We start from the raw sequence: 19,173 nt of genomic DNA, 5'->3' as shown, positions 1-19,173 counted from the left end.
GTCGCGGCCGATGTAGACTGCGCTACTTGCAGGTCGTCTCTTATTTTCTCTTGGTAACATAACCCAAACACCGTGCCATGCTCCTTCTTCATATGCTAATTACCAATTTACAGAATGCCACATTCAGAACCAAACAATATATAAAAGATGCTCAAAACGCTCAATATAAAGCCAGTTTTGGTTTATGCAAGTAACGGTGAACCATCCCCCTAATCCTCCCGAAGTGCTGGAAACTGTTTTGAGCCAGGTGAAATACTGAAAACTAGCAGTAATTCGACCTTCAGCAGAAATTTCCCCCGACCACGTGGCTATTATGTGACAATCGTCCTATCAAATCGGTAACGAAGATTCGGGGGATTAGGGGGACGTACACCGTACAAAATTTCCGCATAATATACACTTGTTCGATAATAGGGTAACATTTAAGCATTTTTTTTTTTCATTACTTTGTTTTTTGTCAGTGTTAATATTTAAACATAAAAATCAAACAAAATCGAAATTTTTAGGAGTTTGGTAATCGCACGTTTGATTTAGTACGACTGTCGACTGTTCCGGCGGTAATCGAGCGTTCGATTTCGTTCGATTGTCGACCGTTCGGCAATCGAACGTTCGATTTTGTTCGATTGACCAAATTTTAGTGTGAGTTCGACTATGTTCGATTAGCGAACCCAATCGAACGATTGGTGTTCGATTGGGTTCGATTAGATACGCCGGGATTGGTGCACCACAGAGCTGAACCAACATGGCGTTTCCATATTGGGCTCTGTAAATTTCTGCGAAACATTTCGACGAATATCTGCAGTTTGGGAAAACGCACAGACCTAAAACTTGACTTAATCCACTGAATGGTTTTCGATTTATTCTTTTATTGGCCGGTGACGGTGAAAACGATCTATAGGTGATCAGAGACGATTAGTTTAGGGAGGGGTCCGAGGAGAGATTGCAGTGTGGAAACTGGGTCCTTCCTGGGAGCAACATCCCTTCCTTGCTGTGAATAAACAACATAAATAAAAAGTTAGGAGGATCTCGCGAGGCTGCGAGAGACTAGGGAGATGATCTTCGAATCTAGAGATTCGCTGGAAAACAAAACCAACTGTTTGTCAAGGGCCCAGAAATTAAGTGTTTTGTTGTATAGCTGGGTTTAAAGTAAAGCCTAAGGCAAGAAGAATTACCCTCAAGCTAAAGTAACCTCATATTAGTGGGAGAGCGGGCGACATGTACATTTTTTTTTTTTTGCAGGGTGGATAACGCTATCCACTAGAAAAATCGCTATCCAATGGAAATGTGCTGGTGAAACAAAAAACACTATCCACTGGATAGCGATTTAACCAGTGGATAGCGTTATCTAAGCTTTGAAACCCCGAGGTTCGGAGTTAAGTTGAATCTAACGAGCGCTGTTATTGGTTGATGTATGGTCAAGTGACAATGGCTAAATCTAAATGTCGCCCGAAGGTGATAATTTAGCAACTTTCGTCGGCTCTCCCCGCGAACCAGAGTGCATAATTCTTCTTGCCTTATTACTTTACACGTAACTCTAGATATATAACAAAACACTTAACTAGTAGTCCCTTGGGAAACAGTTACTTTTGTTTGCCCTCGAATCTTGATGTTTCCCTCGACTTCGTCCGGGGAAACATCGAAATTCTCGGGAAAACAAATCCTACTGTTTCCCTCAGGACAATTAAGTGTATATTATTACACGACTAAGTTAGTTAAGAGGGCCAAGAACTAAAATCAACCAATCAGACTGCTCCATCGGCGGTCCAATATTCTCTAAGTATTGGACCGGGCACTGTTCTGAATGATCTTACAAGATCACTCTTAAAGATAATCAGGTAGTTTTATGGCTTACATTAATGAGAGAGCTTGCTTTCACATGAAAGGTTACCTTTCTTTTCTTTCTAACTCTCTTTCCCCTCTGCCTCGTTAAATATCAGACGGGAGTATACGCCTAGTCGGCTCCCAATCCGAATTGCCCGCGACGGTTTTGCGATGTTTTTCCAGTCCGTAATCGTAGTATCCTTTCTATACATTTTCATTTTGCTCGGGACCGCTTGCTCGGGACCGCTTTAGTTTGCTCGGGACCGTACTAAGAGAATATAGGCCCTCGGTCTTTTTTTCACAGACCTCGCCGTGATCGTTGCGTACTGAAAACGAACCTCGGGCCGATAATCTTCCAGTAAGGCTTTCGTGCTTGCAGTGGCTAATAGGATATATGTCTACCAAGAGAAACCGTCCTATAACTATTTCATACCATGCCATAGAAAATGCAGTGGTCAGCACAATCAATGCAGTGCACAGTTTCCACGGCTTTCCTTTATTTTGATTGGCTGTGTCTGTTATAGCATGGTATGTTTGGAAGTATGAAAGAGTCCACGTTTTCACCCAGTTTTCCAAGACGCAAGCACTGTCTGCACCGTAAACTTTTCTTCACATTGTAGCGGTTACAACCTACCAAAAAAATGGTAATTAAAAGTGAGACACCTACCTTTACGGTTCCCAACAAGGTCTCCTTGGTACGAAGAACCTCGCAGTCAGCACCTAACTCAGTGCTACGGCAGACCCAGGGTGATGACTCAAAATTCATGATCGTACATTGCTGCGTGACATCACCCAGTGCTTCACGCACCTGGAACTCGAACCCTGGTTCCCCTGGTAGGCCGACTATTATTACGCCTGGTTTGATATAAGGTCTCAGGACTTGAAGAAAATCTTCACGAGTAGAGGCCGGCAGCAAAAAGACCACGATGTCAACATCTTGCATGGCATCCTCTGGGTTATGTGTTACTAATGGAGGTCGAGATGTAATACAAGTTGGTTGTTCTCCCCTCCGATGAAAAGTAACGTTGAAGCCGTTCTTTAGCATATTCCAGCGGTCTGGGAGAACTCGAACTTCAGTACCTCTCACAGATGATGCAATAGCGGCAAAAACGCGCGCTTCACTGCCCCAACCGCAAATCAACAGTTTTATGCCTGTACGAAACCTGTCCTGAAAATTAAATAGAACTTATGTAAATTTCTGAAACATATACCATCAGTTGGAAAATAACCGATATAAGCAAACAACCGGTACACCCACAAAATACCGACAGAAATGCGGTATACGCGTAAGGACAAAGAATATTGTCCACATAAGCTCCATCTTATTTTGGCTTGTCGAAGGATGTAAAACCTAAGGGATTATCTGGTTCTCTCAAGATCCTGCGTGGGTTTTTACCATAGTAAGCCCACAACAAAGTCCGATTTTGCAAGTAAGCTCATACTGTACATTTCAAAGGACCTAAATAGTCGCTCTTTCTTTTAAACTCCCTCTCTGGTAAGCCCCACGTCTAATTTACACCCGCTTCTCTACGAAGCTTCATCATCTCATTGGCTTGGCTCTATAAACAATTTTACAATATCTGTAAAATTTCCCCCACGTGCTCATTGGCTAATTTTTATCGTCAATAAAAGTACAGACAGCCACATAACGCTATCAGAGGCGGATCTTGAAAATTTTGGTAAACTGGTTACAATTCAGCGTTGTTTGTTTTCGAAATGTGGAAAAAAAAATTACGTCTTGATGGGACTCTGAAAAAGTTAGGTCGAGATTCATGATAGAACAAACACATGGAAAACTGAGTGACGTCAGTTTGTTTGTATATGTAATCGCATGGGCCCGAGGACAATTACGGATTAATTTCACGCGTATTTTCAAAGTTTTCACAAAATTGCCCGAGTCGCGAAGCGAGGAGGGCAATTTGGAAAACTTTGAAAATTTATCACATAAAGAGCAAAATTCTGTACAAAGGAAAACTTCCAAGGTCTTGCCGTCGCGTAAACAGGTTTGCCGGTTGTCATTAAAAAACAAGCTAGCAGTAGAACGGGGAAAGCCTACTATAATAGTAAGTAAAACACGGCAAGTTCAATTCACTCAAAGCAATTTCTTTACAAATAAATCTTTAAGCAATCTAATTTTGTTCACCTGTTTTGCGGAGCTTACAAGGGCGTGAAACTAGTTCAGCGATCGATGAAAGACGTATACAAAAGTCCAAACTAGCTCTAATAACTTCTTGAATCCAAAACTCTCCTATCCACCGCGAAAACTTAACGTAACAATACAATTTGCGCTGTTTTTTTGCGCCGATAACGTGACCTGTGATACTAATGAGGCGACCCGAAGCAAAACGAAGAAATTAACTTTCAGTTTGGCAGCCACGAAGTTCTGTAACTCTATGCTTCGTGCGACACCAGCTGTCCGGACTCACACTTTTTTCAGGCTGCGAATCAATACATTTTTGGATGGAAAAATCCTTTTACTTTTTCACCGAAAGACTGCGCTTTGCTGCATGTCACGTTAAAATGAAATTACCCGGTTTAGATCAAACTCAGAAGCGATCTGCGTTTCTGAAATTCCTTTTCAAAATCCGTTTGATGTGGAAAAAAAACTTAATGCAGGCTTACTTAGCTAATTTGCATCGTGTAATCATGCCCTCTTGATTACCAAAAGCGCCCTCGTGACTAAGAAAAAATGCCCTCTGTCTCAGGGAATCAGCATTCGGTAATTTTGCCCCGTATGTGATAAGCTCTGTAAACAGACCTGGCACTCTTTCCTTTGAACGCAGTTTCCATTATATGTATATCTGTATGTCCTAAAATGCTTAACTGTGTTCACAGGAATTTATGTAATATTAGTCCTTGATTACTTTAAAACAGCTTTACATGCGCTGAATACAATTATGTTAAGTGAAAATGAAAACCTGATAAAACATGCCCGTAGACAATGAAATGAAATGATACATACATACAAATTTGCTCCTAAGGCTGCAATCCCTCCAGTAATCCCACCAATGGCAGCATTACCGCCTAACCCAATACCGGCAGCTCCTGCACTCTGTGCCAATGCAAACGCACTTCCAGAAGCCACGGAGCCTCCATAGAACACGGATTGAATAGATGCTGCAATTGAACCAGCCGCAACACCTCCACCAGTAAAGCCAACAGCACTAAGAACCGCTGGAGCGGCTACCACAGCTGCAGTACCAGCTGCCAGTCCTACAGCTGCATAGCGCAAGCGGTCTGAAAAATACAAGAAAAAGTTGCAGCTGCATAGAGCAAGAATCCACTTGCTGAAGAATATAGGAAAAGTAATAAAGAGCAGCAGTAACTCAGCGAGGGGAGGAGAAGGGGTCACTTAACTATTCTAAACTATATTAGGGACTATAGGGGAGGCGTTGCCCAAAAGGGTTACCTTGATATCCAGCTGTAGGTACACTGTATACCATCAATAGGGGAGAGATGTTACAAGTTGAATACAGAAAGGGTAGGAAAACTGCCAAACCAAACAGCTAATTCGAAAGTCTTTTGGGGAGTTTTATTTCCAAATGTAAAGAAGAGGGATGTAATGTGTCTACTATAGGCATGTGAAAGGGGTGCCATTTTCTACAGAAGCTATACGAAAGGATTACCTTTTCTGTCACAAACAGTATATTAAAGGAGAGGGTTTGGACCACGGGGTGGAGCCTCCGAATGACAGGCTAGACTTGTTATGGTTTGGAAGAGCGTGACTGTCATGCTGTGCTATCAGTGTTCTTGTCTTGGCCGAAAAGCTCTTTGTTAGTATTGTAATTTTTCCCTGGATAACAAGACCGAGAGCCGCGCAAATAAATAAAACGTTTCCATTTCACAAGGAAACTTTTCTTTTACTACATGTTGATATATTTGGAACTTAGAAATTTTCAAGGAACACTTTGGCTGTGGAAGAACCCGTGCGCTACGATTAGGCCTATGTTGTTGTTGTTACGAAGCCAAAGAGTAGAGATGACTGAGTCCGTTGCGTTCTTTGGGCCTGGCGTGAGATCAAAATGTTGTCGTTAATAACTTTTGATCGTCTTGCTCGCATGAACAAAGCCAAACACAACGAAACGAAAGTAAAAACGCCTAATGGTTTGAGTCTCGAGCATGTTTTCGATTTAGGCACACAGTTTTGGATGAACTCAGGTAGATTTTCCCTGGGGAAATTGGTTTTCCCTAGGTTAGTCTCTGATGTTAGCAAAGCTATTCCTATCCTTCCCAGATGGGATGCTTGTCCATTGCAGATCATTAGCATTTAGTTAAGTTTTCAAACAGATTGATCGTCGGACCAAAAGATGTTTATGAGTACACCCTTCCAAGGGGTGAACTCCCATATAAAAATGATGGGGCTCCTCGTTCACCTTTTAGGGGTTAAAAACGCGGTTTTGGTACCCCTGAGGGTGTTCAGCCTCAAAAGGTCAACAGCAAGAGCTTTTACGGGTATTAAGCTGAAAAACATTTGACAGGAGATGCGTTGTTTTAGAATTGGTACCTCTTACGGATGAAAAACGTTTGAAGCCACGCCCACAAAACAGGATCTTAGTACCTCTCACGGGTTCTTTTCAAAATTTCCAACGAGCACCGCCGTCCTTTTTTATGGGAGTTCCCACAGTCTTTTCTATGACATTTCTGACAGAACAGGTAATTAATCCTCAATACTTAATGCATTGATAGAAAAAAGAACTTCAACAACAAAGAACCAACACCTTTTCTTCATCCTGTAAAAGAAATCCTTCCCGTACAGTTGATAAGAGGGAGCAACCCCAAAGTACTAGAATTCTGGCCTTAGATCTCTTACTAGTCCTCTACATGTATTGGTTAAAATATTACTCTCACTATACCGATTTCAACCAATATAGAAATATAGAGATATAGGAAAGTATATAAAAAGTATATAGAAACAAGTATATAGTATATAAGAAGTCAATTGTATATATATTGTAAATTGTAGCTATCTGCCTTAAGAACATCTGTATACTCTATACAGACAGAAATAAATGTATGAAATGCATGCACATGGTTGGATAATCTACCAACACGAGCAGAAAGCAAGATAATCTAGCATCATAGGTCATAATCCCGGGGGGGAGGTACTTCCTTATATGGGCTATATAGGTATGTGCGGCCCTAAAGGGTGTGGTTTCCAGCTGTTTTGGTCATAAATAGGATATCGCTTTTAGTCGATTTTGGCCATTTTGATCATAAATAGGGTATGGTTTTCGCACTCTAGCCTTGATATGGGTATGTTTTTAAAAAAAGCCACTTTTTCTTCATTATCAAAAAGAAAATCATCAAAAGCCCTTCACAAATTATGTTTACAGTAAATTAACATTGGTCTGAACTAGGGAACTAATTATAACACAGGTCTGAAACAGGGTTTTGATTTAAGGTCTGCTCATAAATAGGGTTTTGAATTTTTGGTCAGGTCATAAACAGGGTAGGAAATAAGCAGATGTTGGTCATAAATAGGGTTAGGGTTTTGGGAAGCGGGCCTCGCATCCCCACCCAATTTTTCTGAGAGTACCCTGCCGGGGTCATAATCAACAAAGAGAGCTAGTTATCTATCCACCTCAGTCTTCCTGAGATCTAAATATGTTACCTCTGTTTATGAAGGAGCTGCTCCCATTGCTAGACATGTCCTTCCTGACCACCGGAGGACTTTCCCCACTGCTGGATTCAGCACTGGCTGGTGAAGCTTTGGGCCTGGCAGGAGGTTTATCTGGTTTATTTGGCTCTTGATCTTCCTATACAAAGAAACATTTATTAGATCTAAATCTTGTCTAAAACTATGTTTTCTTCTTTTTACTTTTGTTCAATGCATTATCCCATCTTTTGTACATCCTGTGTAAACTCTTTCCTACTGATTGCAATCAATATTGAAAAACCCTACATATAAACACTTTGAGCAAGAGGTCAATGTTACTTTTGCAACATAATGGGTTGTAGACAATGCTGCAATAACCTGAAGCAAACATTTTTTGTTTTACCTGTATAGTTATTACTAATTGATGAGGGTCAGCCTACAATGAGAGACATTGTATATCTTGGTTCCTGATAGTACTGCTGTAATGCAGGGAAGGGTCATCCTGGATAAATATTTATTTATTGTAATAAATTTATGCTATTAGCCATTCCGGTTGAAAAAAATCTAGAAAATGTCAGTGATTTGCAAGTAGTTGACAATTATTATTGGTCAATGAAAATCAGTTCTTAATAGCTGAGTTCAAATAAATGCTTGATTTCAAATATGCACTGGTACCTTCAATAAAAACCTGGAGCATTTATTTCAAACTCAGTCTTGTAGACCTTTTGTTTAGTTATATCTGACATCTTTTTAGGATTCAGTATTATTATTTAAAAGAATATAGTAAACAGTTAAAGAAAACTGGTTTTCAAGTTTTTGCTCACCACCGTTGCCATGGCACAAGAGATTAAGGTGGGTAGTTCTGTATTTCCTACTGTAATGATATCTTGTATTCCTTCTGTAACATTCCTTTGTAAGTGCAGCCATGTTTATAACAGCTAAGAGGTTTACCTCTGGTAGGTTGCACAGTTAAATGTAAATGGCCATGAATATTTTGTTCACTTTATCATCAAAAATAATTAGAGTAAACATGTTTATATTAGTAAAGAAACACCTTTTCCCCACATACATTAATGACTACACTTATAACTTATGAACAATAATTTAATTATTGTTCACAAGCATGTTCATTGTTTGTTTCCAAATATATGCCATTCATGCCTTTTTAATTTATGCAGTTTTATGGCGCTTGCCTCAAATCTTTAAAATAACACCAACACCTGGACAGATATACATGTATGTTTTTATTACATAATTATTGAATGTATGCGGGCAATTTTGAAAACATGGACATCCCAAGACATAAGGTGCATTCTTTTGAGGTGATCTTGATTAGGATTAGTGATCCAAGATCACTCAGATCATGATATATCAAAGGAATCCAGAGATAATCCCACTCTGGTCACAGATTAATCAGCTCCTTTAATGCACCAAGATTAAAGTGATTTTTGATCACTGATCCTGATCCAGATCACCCCAAAGGAATGCACCCGTAGCTAGTTTTGATTAAAGAAAAGCATTCGATGGCTTGATTTTTGCCATGTTTTCATGAGAGAGGTTAATACTACAGTTACTACTCTGAGTAACCTTGGTTTGGTTACTCAATTGCAGTTACATTGTATTAGCAAAATGGTTAAATAACCTAAGTTGTTTCTCTGTTTCATTTTACCACTGTCACAGTGTTCTCCCAAAGCACTGATGACTGGCAAAAAACACTGACAACTAAACTAGTTCTGAGCGTGCCAGCGAATCGTAAGAAAGCTGTGATTTTTCAAGGAAAAAAGAGTAAATGTATTAGAGTCTTAAAGTTTTATAAGTTGTGTATACTTTTCAGTTACTATTCCACGGTGAAAACCATTTCAAATTTGCCTGAAAAATTAGAAAAAATACAGAAACAAAGCAAAAATCATGAATGAGCAAACTATTCTCAGCTCACTACAGGTCAGCAATTTATACTTATGCAAGACTATACATAATATGTTAATCACTTAAGAAATGCTTTTCTCATGGTGGCAACCCTAATTTCAAGATTAACTTCTGTTATGGTCTTCAGCTATGCACATTTCTAAAGATATGATGATTTTGACATTAAGTAAATGCTTCATGTGCGGCTCATAAAATCCCAAATTATAGGACTGACCTCTTTTTTGAATTAGATGGTGCTGTGCTGCTTACGACACAAAACCCTTGATTTACTTCAAATTCTCGGGAGAATGCATGTTGTTTGAAAAGTTTTAAAGTGTAAGGACTTAGGAGGGGGGCATAGGGGCCTATTAGAAACCAAAAAACCACACAAAAAATCGCTGAAAACCACAAAACCACATTAAATTTTGTCCAAAACTGAAAACTGAATCTCTTTCTGTTATTTAATTGTTGTAAGTCTAAACTTGTTTTACTTTCAAAGTTCTTTCAGTGTATCCCCTCATTAGTGCAGAACTCATCATAATCTAAAAATTTGCTTTATCTTTTTGTAAATTGGCTCCAGACCTATAGCAATGTGAAACTAGAAAAAAAGCACAATAACATGATTTAGGTGATTTTTGTTTAAAAGAAACACCACATTCTGAAGCTGCTTTTTAATTGCCATTGTGTAGGCACAATGGCAGCCATGCACATTTTACAACCAAACTACTTTATTTTACAACCAAACAGTCTCTCCTTTGCTTTTATTGCCCATGAACAGAGTGAGTGACCACAATGTTATTCCGACGACAAAAAGGGGGTACAACTTGCAATCTGGTCTACAGTCTAAGGTCAAAGTCCGCACGATATTATCCCAGTCATGTAATATTTAAGAAATAGTCTTTTGCTTTGATGTTATCTTTAGCTTTTCATACTGGTAGCCTGCTTGGCAGCCGTTACGACCCAAACAACGGCTGGTCCCTTGGAATTACAGTTTTAGCGGGACTCCAGGGTGTAACTTCCTTGACAAAACCAGAAAAACCACAAAATACATTGGACAGAAAAATCTGAAAAACCGCCATCAAGGTTGACAAAAACCGAAAACCAAAGACTGAATTGGAGAAAACCCGCAAACCGCACATGACACCAAAACCGAAAAACCACAGCTTTTAAAAATGTAAAAACCGAAAAACCCAGGCAAAAAACCAAACATTGGCCAAATCCACAAAACTGAAAATCCCAACACCCCCCTCTGTAAGTGGATGGAGGTTTGACCTTAACTTTTTTAAGTATAGTTTTGTGTTTGACTTCCTTCCTTAGCTTCTATAGACAAAAACGATCATACTTTATCTTGGATGCAACAAGAAACTATCATCAATATATACTTCTCAAACCTCTGCTTGCACTGGTTTTACTCAGTTGACCCTACTTTTATTACAGTTATTTATAATTTATGCAATTAAGGTCATTCCTCACATTTGCATCGCGCATCCTTACTGCGCATAATTTATGGCCTCATTAGCACGCGCTCGTGCATGCGCATAGTGAAAACATGACGGATTTGCCTTGATGTTGAGCTCTGTCAGTTGAAAAATGGCTCTAGCTCACCAATGAGCACCGGCAACCCAATTTTTTTCCAGTAATTGTAATCAACTAATCATAAGCTTTGCGTGAGAAAAGACTGATCTAATTTCTATTGCTGAAAATTGAATAAATAAGAAAAATAGCAGATACACTGTGGCCTTTTCTATTTTGCAGTCGGTAACCATGTCAAGAAATTTGGTTCAAATTTTTAATCAAGGATTTAGCTTTCTGTCTGAATCAAACTTAAAATGTTTAGTTCTGTCCAACACAATGTATTGACTGTAGTTCAATGCGTGTTCTTATGAGTCTGGGCTCACAAAGATTTTACAATTACTGGGAATGCGTTTTTATAATAAGCATTAAATAATACCAAAATGGGGCATTTTCAATGCCTCACTGCTCCTTAATGAGCATGGGCACCCCCCCCTTTTTTATTTCAAAGTTGAAGTTGTCATATGACAAACATTCAGTGGACAAAGTTTGAACAAAAATCTATTGTCACTTTTATTTCAGAGGAATTACCTTAAGTGTTGGTGAAATCAAATTTTTCTTAAGCCAAGAGCTCCTCTAGAAATAGCTTACTTTCAAGTTATATATCAAAACGCAGCTTCCTAGCGAGACCTGGAGGGCACAAAGAAAGGTAACAAAGTGAAAATGTTTATTCCTTTCTTTCGTTTGTGATCACGCTGAATTTTAATGTACTGAAACTGGCCTACTGTCCGAATAATGCCAAACAATGAATTTGAAAAACGTTTTATTTACCATATTCCTGGGTAGCATTCACAGTTATCAGGCATTGAGTCAAACAGAATTCACAAGACACTCAAACAAAACTTGTTTCAACTCGCTTAGAATATTAAATGACATTAAGCTTAATGTTTCCTTTCACAACTTGACACGCAAGCTTACAAATTGTCCAGCCATTTTGTAATGTAGGCTGAAAATTTAGTGTCGGAGTATCGAGAAGATTTCTCTTAATTTTAAAAGCGTTTCTGAATTTTCTGAATTACTTACCTGTCCTGCCGAGTTTTGTCCTGTTTGGTCGCATGTCTGATCCTCCGTTTCACCCGCCACAATATCATCCTCTCTTTCCGCCATGATCTGATTTCTCAGCTGATCGGTAGAATCGGAAGTCTATTCATAACAAACCCAGTCCCTCGCCAACAAAAATGTGTCACGGTGTCATTTGAGGTGCTAATTTTCCGTTGATCTGGTAACGATATCTCCACGTCACGGCAGCGCATTAGTTCTGCAATTTTCATCGCTTCGCTTTTTGTAGCGTTTGCAGTCTCCGAGGCGTGGTTCTTCTTTGTAAACTGAGACGGCATACCCAGGTTAAGGCTCAGCCCGAATCATTTTCTGCTCGTTGCTTATTTTTCTCGTTTTGTGAGCGAGTAAACCGAGACCTCTCCATGTGGCCACCGTGATTTTAAAATATCAAGCCTTTGTTAAAAGGATTTCGGGAGGCTTTCATTTCGCGAATTTTTATTCCATGTAATGTACGCTAAGAGAAAAAAAATCTAGTAAATGTGAATCACAAGACAAAATACATGTGGACAAAGCAAGGAAAAATTATAACAAAAAAAAAAAAAACGGACAAAAGAAAACTTTTATTTGCTTAATTCCCTGAGTTTTAAGGAACAGAATGTCTGAGCAATAGCGCTTTATTACGTTCGTTTGATCTAGATCTTTTGAAACTCGAATAATCGATGCAGGAGTGGTGTAACGCGTATAGCGTGGGGAATGTCACATTTTTTTTTTTTTTAAATACGGAATCTGTTATCGGCGCAAAAAGCAGTTTTACTTAATTCTCAGTCAAAGTTGATATCGGTCCAAGACCCTTTTCTACAAGAAATTTGGGAAATATGGTCAGAGGTTAACTTTGATGATAAAATGGAAACTGAGCAGCAATTTCTTGAACAACACATATGGCATAATTCGCTAATTAGGAACGAAAACAGACCGGTCTTCTACAAACATCTTTTCCTGCATGGAATCACTAACGTAGCCCAGTTAATGACGGACTCGCGCAGTTTTCTCCCCCTTGCAGATTTTATCAGCACTTACAATATACGAATACAACCCATTAAGTATTTCGGCCTTATTTCTGCCCTTCGGCACCATTATAACACTAACTTTCTTGGTAAAGAACCTAGTAGCACAGACACTTCCGATACCTTCCTCTCCGAGACTTTTATTAAGAACGATAAAGCGAACAGAGTTGTTTACCAGAAGCTCCTCTCTTTCAAAAGCACCGTTCCTTTTAAAAGCCAAGAGAAATGGCATGACAGCATTAAATCTGATGAAAGATGTTCTGCTGACTCGACTAGCGCCTATTGTCTGGCAGCTAGGTGCACAAAAAGCACAAAACTCGTAAACTTTCAATTCAGATTCCTTCATCGTATTTTACCAACGAACCTTTTCATAACAAAAATTGATATAAAGCAGGACCCGAACTGTTCCTTTTGTACCAACCATCCCGAAAACCTGATCCAGCTCTACTGGAACTGTACAATAGTAGCCACCTTTTGGGAAAATTTGACTGAAAAACTTAAGCAGGTCAATCTAATGACGATAGACTATTCAAAACACACCGCCATACATCTGGGTCTGAGACCGGACACCTCTAAGTTTTCACTTCAACTAAATTTCTGCTTTCTTCTGGTAAGATATTATATATGGCGCTGCAGGGTCAACAAGAAGATCCCGATTTTAACAACTTTTCTTGTGTCCCTGAAATCGCAGTTTCGCATAGAGTCCAACAACCTCGATGCAGTTTCTAAGAAATGGAATCCTTTACTTGCACTTCTCAACATCACGGTACCATAAAAGCCATCTATCTACTTTCTGCAAGCGAACCAAGGCCAAAGTGCAATTGAGAGTTAGACATACCACCAACATTTTAAATTTAAATTACTTATCTCTGAAATCTTTCTGCGCTGCTTATTTCTTAATTGTATTTATGATTAAGTATTAATTATTAGTAATTGTTGTTAATAAAATTACTATATCAAGTACGTAGTTATTGGATAATAATATTTAAAAAACTAAAAACCGGGCAGAGGAGTCGCCTTTCTTTTTTTTCTTTCTTTTTATTTATTTATTGTTACCACTAGTTTTATCGTTTGTTGTTAAACCTGCTTTAGGTATTTTAATGTAAGTAATTATGTAGCTTTTTTGTATGTTATTCTGTATGTGAACAAATAAATAAATAAATAAATAAAAATTCTCATTTTAATAAAATGAGATAACGATTAATTTGTACGTCTCGGTTTTAAACTTGCTAACGCTTCTTGTTTCCTTCCGAGAGACTTAACCCAGATTGCGTACCGCGCTCCTTCGTTCAGTGAAACGAGTATTAAGCGGACCCCATATTAAGGGGACACCCTCTATTAAGCGGACATCAGCTTGAGTCCCAAAATTTTCATTGTGCATTTAATGTAAAATAAACCTGCATTCATCGGACACCTCTGTTAAGCGGACACGGACACCACATTATGCCATTTTGTTGCATAAAACCGGCAATAAGCGGACACTTCAAGGGCTTTTTATTTCTGAAAGCTCAGCTCAGACTCCTTTAACATTGTTCAGCGATGTCGTTTTAAAGCTAAAAAGTTTATTCCAGATTGATGCATTGACTTACTGGACATTGTGCTATGAGCAGTCTTTGATCTTACACTGTGTTCCACTGAGTTACAAAGGGTTAATAATAAACTATTATTGCACAATATATTAGAACCTGCTTAGAGCGGATACCCTGTATTAAGCGGACACTAGTGAGGGTCCCAACGGTGTCCGCTTAATACAGGTTTCACTCTATTATTTACGGAATCAGCATACATTCACTAATTCAGCTTGGTTCATAAGTATGCAAAAACTTGATATCCTATTCGGATATCACGCGACTTCTATAAAGTTCTTGTCGATACAACGCTTACATGGTAAAAATACTTTGTTTCACATTTCTATTTTAGCAGCTTCCCCGAAAAAAATGCAAACCAAGACAAAGATATATTCATTTGCATGAAAGTGTGAACACGTCACTAAAAAAAAATGATCTACATCAGCATCATGATTCACCATCAATCACTTGAAGTCTGGTACACCAGTTACCCGAACTTTCGCGAGCGAAGTACAGCACAGCTGGTATCATTTTATCGAGTTATGAAAATGTTTTCAATAAGTATGGACGAGTTGCTCAGAGAAAGGAAGTCCATGTTTAAAGTTTCCTCTGTATTCATTTTTTGACAACTTCAGTGATAAAACAACACCAGCTATAGAATATATGCCCTTCATGAACTCTTTTCGGAGCCGCCCATTTCCGGCCCCTTACAAACGTTGGAGCCTCACTTCAAAGTAAGTAATGCAGGTACAAATGAATAAACTCAGCCTTCTGTAGGGGAGAGGTGGCAAAGAACTTACCTTTGTCTTGGAATGTAGCTAAAAATGTTGTTACGTTTACATTGATCAACGTATGATGTAACAGAAGTTAAGTGTTCTGATTACTGTTAACAAATTGATTGATTGAAACCAAAACTAGGTTATCGAGCTTGTACAGCTCTAAGACTATTTGTAATGTATTGTATTGTGTCGCACTTGACCATAACTAGTCTTAAAATTAGCCGTCGTGAGTCTTTATTTTTTTAGCCGACTTGGAGTAAGCAATGAACAACGAAAATAAAAATAACAGCGATCAAGAAATAATGCGAGTGGTTATAATTTACTTTTGCAAACGTTGTATGATATTTTCAGTGTCAAGTCACAACTCAATCGTATAAAACTTAGTTGTGAATAGAGTGTGTAACGTCCGAGGCAATAGGTATTCACCGAGGATATATGCTGAGCTTGTAAATTACCACCAGTGGTTTAAAATGCTCCCATATATCACCTATTCAGTTCTCTGAGGGAAAACAGCGGCGTCCTAAGCATGCGCATAAACGTTAGCTTGAATTCTCTATTCTCTCGCCTTGGTGCAACCCTTATATATGACGAGCAAGGGGGAGTTCATGGACTTGGCTAAGCTTCATTAAACACACCAAAAAGAGATATACAAAAAGTAAAATAAAAACATCAACAACAAAATCAAAACCAAAAAACAAAGAGCAAAAAAACATACAGCAAAACAAAACAAAACGACAACTACAACAACAAAACTCGCCTAATCGACGGGCGTGGTTCAACTTTAATTTAAAGTCCAGGGATTGAAACTGTTCACAACGTGAAAAAGCGACGCAAACGAAGGTTCGGGGGCAGTTGTTAAGTTCTGTACCTTGGTCGACCGATAAAGTCCCAAGCCACGTTTCATTCTACGGCCAGTGAACCAGTCCTCAGTACAACCTTATATGTGAGTAAGTATGATCACTACAAGGTAAGGGTACTGTCCATGATCTAGGTATCACGACCGCACACACTGTAGCTACGGGAGGGGACGGAGAGGATAACTGGCCCTCAGTGATTTTGATGGGCTCGAAATTATGCGAAGCCAGCTTTTTGAACTTTTCACAGAATACGACAATGGACATGCCTGGAAAGTTGCCTTTTAACTCGCAGGCAACTCAACCAGTACAGTTAGGAAAAATTCTGTTGCCTTCACGAAGCTTTTGTCGACTCATTTTAAGTATCCACGACACTTTACTCCGGTTGCTTTTTATTTTTACAGCTTATATTATTTGTTACTTTACATCTGTCCCAAGTGAAGGGTTTAGGGTTATACATTATAAATAAATTGCAGCGATCTCCTTTTCGTAAATGTTCTTTTTTTGTTGTTCCACATTTCCGAGTGACTTATCTGAACTACAAACCTTAATAACACACTTTTATATTAAAGTAGCATAGAGTGGATTCCACTCAAGTGAATAAATACCGACTACTACAGACCTCCCGACTGACATAACTACAACCTTTTTGATAATCACTGTGGGTAGTGTTATTGTTTGATCAATTGGGAGCGATTGGTTTTCTTACTCACATTCGTTTTCCCGCACTTTGCGACGGCAACATGTAATTACTCCGAGTTGTGATGAACTCATTGAAGTGTCTGTGTTCTAAGCGACTGAACGGAGAGATTACTTTGGTTTTGGTTTTACGACACTCTATTGAAAACCGCTCTATCCACCAACTTGCTCGTACGAATAGGAAACTATTATGTATAGATATCCAATACATTTGCTAACACAAACCGTTATTTTAAAGAAAACTAAGATACTCACTACTACATAACTTGCAAAAAATTTCGAACGATTTTAATTTGGGACAAAAAAAGTGTCCGAAAATAAAACCGTCCGGACGGAAATATTTCGGACGCTTAATTAAGCGTCCGAAGTTTTTTAAAGCGTCCGAAATGTTTCCAGTACAATATAAAGCTCTGAAGTAGCTCCAAAGCTCTTAGTTTCCTTTATGCCAGGCTTTATGGAGCGAACTCAAGTAGAGACACTACTTGAGATATGTAATGCCTTGATAGATTTTGTGTTATTTTCTCGTCGGTGTATCTTTAAAACCTTGGGGGTGCATTCAAACATCGTTTTCACGGATGTTATTTCAGTCTAATTCGTGTTTTTTAGCCGTAAGTTTGCTTAAGCTATGCGTCCGAAATATTATGTCCGAAATTTTTTGCAAGTAATGTATCCTTTTATGTGCCCTTTGGCTGGACTCCGCTCCCCACCCTCGAAAAACTGCGTTGCCACGGCCTTGAGGCTTGTTATAAAGAGCTATTACAAAAGTTACAAGTTTTTGTAACAATGCTTTCTATAACCGGGGGTGGGAATACTTACTACGACAAAGAAAACATTCAATACCCCCCTCACTAACAAACCCTCTATATTCTAGAACCTGTTAAACATAAATAATTGAGTGGATAAGGCGGATACTGACAACCGTAAATGCTGCTTTTGGCCTTTAAATCTATTAATGGTATTGCCCCTCCTTATTTAAGCGAACCATTACAACCATACGTTCCTCCTAGATCACTACGCTGGTTCAAAAAATCCCAACTTGTTACCCCTAAATGAAATCTTAGGACGCACGGACACTGCATTTTCATATACTGCTCCAGTTTTTTGGAACTCACTACCAGAGAATATAAGAAACTGTAGGTCGTTAGCGACATTTAAATCTAAGCTAAATACTTTTCTTTTTAAAAATTGTTTTTAGGAATTCCTTAACTTCATGATTTGATTATTTACTTTTCATCTTTTTATTATTTTAATTATTTACTTATTATTTTATTAGGAAATTGTACAGGGCTGCTGGATGGTTTGGGAGCATGCGCTATATAAAATAATAATAATAACAATAACAACAACAACCATAGCAATAACAATAACAATGACAGTAACAATAAAAATCGTATCTATAACAAAATTCTCGATCGTGATTGGTTCTCCGCGCGCCTATTTGTCACGTAATCGGCGCGCGATCACGTGGGTGTCCAATTACAGGTATCCAATTTGAACTTTTCGTAATTGGACACCTGTAATTGGATACCCATGTGATTCGCACGTCAATTACGCGCGCTTTAATGGCTTCCTTCGCACTGTTTTCTACAGTTTTCAAAGCATTTGAAAAGCGTTACAGCCGTCTTCACTCAAAAGAAGTTCTTAAAAGACATTTTTAATTCTTAAATTTGTTATAGATACGCCCGTAATTTCAAATCGGCTTCGCGCTTCGCGCTCGTCCGATTTTGAAATTGCTCGCGCGATTACTCCCTGAATTGTTCTCCACTCGGTCCAATTACTATTGCTAATAATAATAATAACAATAGTAATATTATTATTATTATTATTATTATTATTATTATCAAGAGAGGATGAAGGGTAAGAGAGTTAATCCTTCTACTTGACTTTTTCCCAAGCTAATCATTCTTAAGTTATTTTTAGATCACTCCTTTCTTCCCAGGAGAGAGTAGAAATTTCCACTATTGTGACGCAGAACTGAATTTGCTCACGTGGACAGCACGAAAACAACCAGGCAAAGTGCTTGATAACACTATCCGCGGAAGAACTGGGTACTATGTCTTCGATGTCTATGTATATTACCCTGGGAATAAGGTCTATTACCTGCCCTTCATCCTCCTTTGCAACCATACATGTATTATACACCTGCTGAGTGCAGCAGGTCAAACTATACCCTGCCTGGAGGTACGTCCCTGTATGGGCCATATAACGGAGTTCCCGGGCGTTCTACATTTGTAGCTCACAGATATTCTCAGAAAACCTTTCGCATATTTTCGCACTAAACAGTTATTTTTGTTAATATTATTATTATTATTATTA

The 19,173-nt window shown here is 38.7% G+C and overlaps 1 protein-coding gene across 2 annotated transcripts; it reads right to left on the bottom strand.

Moving 5' to 3' along the window:
• Positions 1–77: 77 nt before the first annotated feature.
• LOC145483418 (tauropine dehydrogenase-like) lies at positions 78–12,416 on the bottom strand. 2 transcript variants are annotated; one of them, XM_081461926.1, is made up of 5 exons: positions 11,918–12,416; positions 7,433–7,577; positions 4,784–5,058; positions 2,489–2,989; positions 78–988 (listed from the first exon to the last, which is right to left on the bottom strand). In XM_081461926.1, the coding sequence occupies exons 1-5, from the start codon at positions 11,999–12,001 to the stop codon at positions 893–895; spliced, it is 1,101 nt and encodes a 366-aa protein (XP_081318052.1). In that variant the 5' UTR covers positions 12,002–12,416; the 3' UTR covers positions 78–892. The 2 variants fall into 2 exon arrangements, with proteins under 2 accessions (XP_081318052.1, XP_081318053.1); XM_081461927.1 differs by having other exon boundaries at positions 11,426–12,007.
• Positions 12,417–19,173: the final 6,757 nt, after the last annotated feature.

This window comes from Orbicella franksi, chromosome 4 (assembly GCF_964199315.1).
Source record: "Orbicella franksi chromosome 4, jaOrbFran1.1, whole genome shotgun sequence".
In the NCBI taxonomy this organism is placed as follows: Eukaryota; Metazoa; Cnidaria; class Anthozoa; order Scleractinia; family Merulinidae; genus Orbicella; species Orbicella franksi.
Note: the sequence above shows the minus strand (reverse complement) of the source record. Positions and strands in the feature narration are given on the sequence as shown.